Raw genomic sequence first — 5,972 nt, 5'->3', positions numbered from 1 at the left:
CCCGGGATCACCCACCACAGCCCGGATCACCCATCACAGTCCGGGATCACCCATCACAGCTAAGTGCAGCTTAGATCAAAGGAGACCCTTGAAGAAAGAAGAGGAAGGTGTGACTGACAAGAGAACAGCAAATGCCTGGGCAGAGATACAGGCTATTAAACTGGAATTACACTGAACACTGGCAACTGATCCCAGAACATTAGCCACTATCGCCTGACAAGCCTCAACCAGCTGCTCACAGGCCAGGAAAGCCCCCAGTGGGACAGGAGAAGAAGCAAGTGACAGGAGCACGTCACAGGGTGGCATGGGGTTGGCCAAGAGGACAAGGCTTGCTAAGGACTCCAGGTCCTCTTATTTATAAGTGGGGATGTTTTGCCTGCCAGTGTGTCTGTGTGTCACATGCATTTCTGGTGTCCAAGGAGTCCAGAAGAGGGTATCAGATCCCCTGCAACTGGAGTTACAAATAGTGAGCCACCATGTGAGTGCTAGAACTCAAATCTGGGCTTCTGGAAGAAAGAGCAGTCAGGGCTGTTACCCTCTGATCCATCTCTCCTGCCCATCTAGGTCCCTTAAAAGATGCAGTCACAACTTATTCTGGTTAGCTCTGAGTCACTGAGCCGTGGATTTCTCAAGAAAAAAAAAATGTAATTTTTTTTTCATGTGAAAAGTCCATTTTAAGCATTAACAACTTGTTCAGATGGTCTTAAAAATTACCCATCAACATTGCTTAGGCTAAAAGAGGTGGCCAAACTTGACTGGGGGTCTTTCCTATTGCAAGGCTGGTTAATACCCTTAATTTTATAGGATTGGACTTGACCATGATTCAGAGAGGCCAGCCTTCCTCTGTGTGCACACATACAATACACATGCCATGCGTGCACATGTGTAGATCAGGGAACAACTTGGAAGAGTAGGTTCCCTCTGTGGGTTCCAGAGATCCAAGTCTGGTTGTCAGGCTGGACAGCAAGCTCCTTGACCCACCTTCTGACCCTGAGCTGAGCTTTCAGCCAGGGAAGCTCTGCCAAGGGAGTCCTCCCACCCACACACAAGCAAACTGTGGTAGTTTGAATGTATTCGGGCCCTATCAACTCACAGGGAGTGGCACTATTAGGTGTGGCCTTGTTGGAGGAGGCTAGGTGACACACGCCTTTAATCCAGACCTTGAAGCTAGAATGCACATCTGGGCCACACCTTCTGTGGGAAGTGTGTCCCTGTGGTGGCAGGCTTTGAGGTTTCATAAACTCAGGATAACTCCCAGCGAGTCCGTTGATCCCCTGTTGCCGGCAAGATGTAGCAGTCATGCTGCCATGTTCCCCACCATGACGATAACTCACTGAACCTCTTAAATTGTCAGCGAGCCCCCTGAATTAAACGTTTTCTTCCTAAGAGTTCCCACGGCCGTGGTGTCTCTTCACTAAGGCACAAGCAAAGTCACGTCTGTGCTTTTCTCTTACAGGTATTTGGCTTTTTGGTCTGGACTCTGGTGGCCGCCACGCATGTATCGACACCCTTGCTGCATGGATGGGTGCTGTACGTGTCACTCACCTCGTTCCTCATCTCCCTGATGTTCCTGTTGTCCTACCTGTTGGGCTTTTACAAGCGATTTGCGTCCTGGAGAGTCCTGGTAAGAACCAGGGGACAGCACCTCTTGGGCTGGTGTCCTGAGTTCTAAAGGACAATGTGCTTCTCTGGGCAGGGGAGGCAGAGTGAAAGGCCTGGGATGAGAAGACCCCACTGGGATGAGATCCCTAGGAAACCGAGGCTGCTGATTTTAGTGTGTTGATTACTAATCCAAAGCGAAAACGTATTTGTACATCTTTCCTTGTACTTCCCTCCGCTGCTCTCCTTGTTAGGATTGTACACATCTTCCCGAAGTTAAAAATAGTACCTGGAGAGAGAGCTCAGCAGTAAAGAGTACTTGTTGCTCTTGCAGAGGACCCAGGTTTAGCTCCCAGCACCCACATGGAGGCTCACAACCATCTGTCACTCTAGGTCTAGGGGGATCTGACACCCTTTTTCTGAACTCCATGGACACTGTATGCATGTGGTGCACAGAAATATGTATAGGCATATACATATGTAGACAAAACACTCATACACTTCAACTAAAAGGCAATGTATACCTAGAGTCTCCCAGTAACTTAGAAAGCCTAGGCAGGAGGCTGTATTGAACCTAGGTTTCAAGGCTAGTCTAGGCAACATAAAAAGGTCCTATTTCTTAAAAATAATTCTGGGCTGGGAGATGACTTGGTGGGTAAAGTGTAAACATGAGGACCTGCGTTTGAATCTCTACAAAGCCCTGTGCAGTGGGGCACATCTGTTGCCCTGATGCTCCCATGGTGAGATGTGCACTGGGGACAGAATTTCTGACATGGCATGTGTGACCTACACTTCCTTAGAGGTTGCAAAATGCAGATTAACCAAGGTGCATTTCCCTCAAGAGCTAGTGAGCATTTTAGTTGCTGCAGGACATTCCTGTTGTGTTGACAGCATAACATAGAGCATCAAAACTAAAATCAGGGGCTAAGGAGATAGCTCAGCCAAAGGCCTGCTGCCAAGCCCGGCAACCTGTGTTCAACCCCTAGAACTCACATGGTGGAAGGAGAGCACCAGCTCCTATAAGTTATCCTCTGACCTCCACATGCATGCTGTGTCCCCTCCCAACACACACACACATACACAACACTGGGGCGGGGGAGGGTTGGCAAAGAAAGGGCAGTAGGGATTGGGTTTACTTTTCTCTCCCCTTCTTCCCTGCTGTGTAGAAAAAGGGAAGGTGTTCACTTGAACAACATCAACCCCTGCCTCTGCTCTGCATTTCCAGGACAGTCTGTACCATGGAACCACAGGCATCCTGTACATGAGTGCCGCCGTCCTGCAAGCACACGCCACTATTATGTCTGAACAGAAAAACATAAACGAGTACTACATCAACACTGCAGCTTCGGTGAGTAGCGGCGCAGCTACTAGGCAGTGGCACAGACGTGCACACATGGAGGGCATTCATTACATGCAGTTCAGCGCTGTCCTGCATGTTTTGGACAACTGTGTCAAACTGCAGGAGCCTGGCGGAGGGGAAAATGCATGTGTGGGCATGCACCCAAACTTCAGGGACCCCCTCTTGTCTTGCATTTGTCCCACTCAGCCTTGCTCCCCACAGTCTTCAGAGTTTTATTCTTTCTCCCCAAACAAACAGAACCACATTTCTCTTTTCTTACTGACATTTGCTGAGAGGTTCAGCGGCTTTGCTTGAGTCTGAGTTGCTGGGCACCGTCAGCTATTCTTAGTCCTTTGTTTCAATGACAGAAGTCCACAGAAATGGCATTGCTAGGTAATGGAAGCCAAGGCTAGGTGGGCACAGTAAATTGTGGAAAAAGCCTGATGCCCAGGTGGTGGTACCCAAGAGGCGGGCTTCTGAGCCCACCTGTCTCTTTCTCTACTATGAAATGATACCCTCTTGTGACAGAAATTCAACTCCACTTTGAGTGTGAGAAGACATGACCCATGTCACCCTTCGGCTTCCACAGGCTCCCACGCCATGCCAGAGGCCAAGGCTGCACTGGGGGGCACTGTCTCCAGAGTAAAAACAGGGTACCAAACTAACTCTGTGGGCCTCTGGGAAGCCCACAGCATTTCCCAGCTGTCTTCCAGACTCCCTGATCCCTTTCCTCTTTGTCCAGGCTCTTGGATTTCATTAAACTCATAGTCCCATACTCTCCCTGTCTTACCCCATCTGGACTATTGTAGAGGACCTGCTCTACCCAGCATCCCCTTTGCTCTCTCCGCCCATACTCTCCCTGTCTTATCCCCATCTGACTATTGTAGAGGACCTGCTCTACCCAGCATCCCCTTTGCTCTCTCCGCCCATACTCTCCCTGTCTTACCCCATCTGACTATTGTAGAGGCCCCATCTGACTATTGTAGAGGACCTTCTCACCTGGCTTCTTGCTGAAAAATGCAGCCTCCATGAGGCAGACATTATTTATTTACTCATTTTCATATTTGTGACAGTGTCTCTCCTGTGTGCCAGGCTGGCCTCAAACTTGTCATTCTCTTGACTTAGTCACCTGGGTGCAGCATTAAAGGCATGTGTCACCATGTATGTCTTAGGGCAAGAACTTTTTCATATCTTGCTCACTTGGTAGCAATAGCTATTCTTGAAGCAGGAGATTCAAAGCTATTTGTTATTGGATGGATGGATGGATGGATGGATGGATGGATGGATGGATGGATGGATGGGTTAGTGGGTGGGTGGGTGGATGGATGGACAATGAGTCTGGAGTGGTCTCCACCTAAGGAAAGCCACTGTGTCATTTTAAGCTCAATTTCAGGCATGATCATGTTTCTCTGCTGGAACAGAATAGAGGAGGCAGAGTAGACAGGAGATGAACTGAGGACCTGAGAAGTCCTAGTGAGGGATGATGGAGGCCGACACAAAGGAGGTTGGGTTGTACCAAGAGCCAGTCAGATAGCAGACTGTGAGGCTGGCTTTGGCCATAACAGTTAGATGGAAGGAGTGAGAGGAAGCTCAGTTTTCTCACTGGTAGCTGGAGAGGATGGAGGTCTTTAGGCTGACTGAACCTAGTGGCTTTAGGAGAGCGGAGTGAGTCACTAAGAGCTTGAGGAGAACCTGAGACAGTCGCAGACAGGTGCTCCGAGCAGAGTTCAGGGCCAGTGAGCATCGCTATGGGAGCGGCATGAGCACAGAGGCTCGGGGAGACGCAGGTCCCGGGGAGGGAGGGAGGTACGGACAGGTGAAGAGGCCCAGGTTGCAGCTGGAGGAGGTCCCGGGGTAGAACAGATGGAAAATGCAGGCCCTAGCAATATGCAAAGAGGGATCCCGGAGGATGGAGTGGCTGCCCAGTGTTCACTACTCTCAGCTGTGCAGGGAACACAATGCCGGGTGGGGGGATCTAGAGGCATTGGGTTGGGGGTGGGCCCTGCGCTGGCCTCTCTAACGCTCCCTGTCTTTCTCCAGTTCTTCGCCTTCCTCACCACCCTGCTCTATATTCTGCACGCCTTCAGCATCTATTACCACTGAAGGGCCAAGGAACCAAAGCCAGTGAGACTCGCTTTCCAGAGGCCGTGTGTGACTGTCCCCAAAGCAGGTCTTGCCGTTTGCCATCCGGGTGATAAACACAAGTCCAGCAAGCCACCCACCAGACCGTCTTTCTGGAATGTGTGCAGAGGCCCACTTCGGCATTTGTCTCTCTGGACATTCTTACTCCTCACGGTGACTATGAGGAAACTGGTCCCCCACCAATGATGACTGGCCCCTCCCCTGAAAATCCACCCCGCCCTCCACCCTTCGCCTTGAAGATGACTGCCTCTTGAAGTTACTTACCGTGAATTCAGCTCTTCTAGAAAAACAACTTTGAACCCCTCACCAGTCAAAATACCAGCTCTGCCATCACTCCTGTTTAGGATCTCTTGTCTCGGCAATGGTGCTCCCCACGATAGGTTTAGGAATAGTCAATCTTAGTTTCTAAGATCAGCAAGGCTCCATGAAGGCCTGTAGGTCTAACATAGCACCCTTATGCAGACCTCCCTTGTAGCTACTGCTGCTACCCTGGAGCGGCTGTCCCCCCTCTGCCTTCTTCCTCCCGTCCCGCCCCTGCTTCCTCCGCACATAAAACCAACTCAGAGGGTGCATTTATGGAAGAAACAGCGGTTGGGCTTGGGGAGTCAAAATGGGAACGACAAGCCAGTTAATGCCTAGACCAGGTCCCTCAGAAACGTCTGGACAAGCCAGTTAATGCTAGACCAGGTCCCTCAGAAACGTCTGGGCTCAGTGTACCTGCACGGAGCGTCAAAGACCAACCTAAGGACCAGAAGTTTCCTCATCCTTCAGGAAAGACTTCAGAGAAGGAGATGGGAACATGGCAACCATGGATTTACCTTCCAGCCCCTCCTGGAAACAGCAGGAAGAAGCAGTTGCTGTACTGGAGCCGGGGGAGGGGGGGGAGGCTGTG

At 50.5% G+C, this 5,972-nt stretch overlaps 1 protein-coding gene across 1 annotated transcript in view; it reads left to right on the top strand.

Annotated features, from left to right (window-relative positions):
- Positions 1-5,719, top strand: part of Mall (mal, T cell differentiation protein like) — a 26,658-nt gene extending 20,939 nt beyond the window's left edge. Inside the window, exons 3-5 of the mRNA XM_005364446.3 lie at positions 1,457-1,624; positions 2,825-2,947; positions 4,979-5,719. Coding sequence (XP_005364503.1) covers positions 1,457-1,624; positions 2,825-2,947; positions 4,979-5,041 — 354 coding nt within the window. The 3' untranslated portion in view covers positions 5,042-5,719. The remainder of the gene's footprint in view (positions 1-1,456; positions 1,625-2,824; positions 2,948-4,978) is intronic.
- The last annotated feature ends 253 nt before the right edge of the window (positions 5,720-5,972 follow it).

Source organism: Microtus ochrogaster (assembly GCF_000317375.1).
Source record: "Microtus ochrogaster isolate Prairie Vole_2 chromosome 14 unlocalized genomic scaffold, MicOch1.0 chr14_random_1, whole genome shotgun sequence".
NCBI lineage: Eukaryota > Metazoa > Chordata > Mammalia > Rodentia > Cricetidae > Microtus > Microtus ochrogaster.
This window is presented reverse-complemented; position numbering and strand designations above follow the sequence as displayed.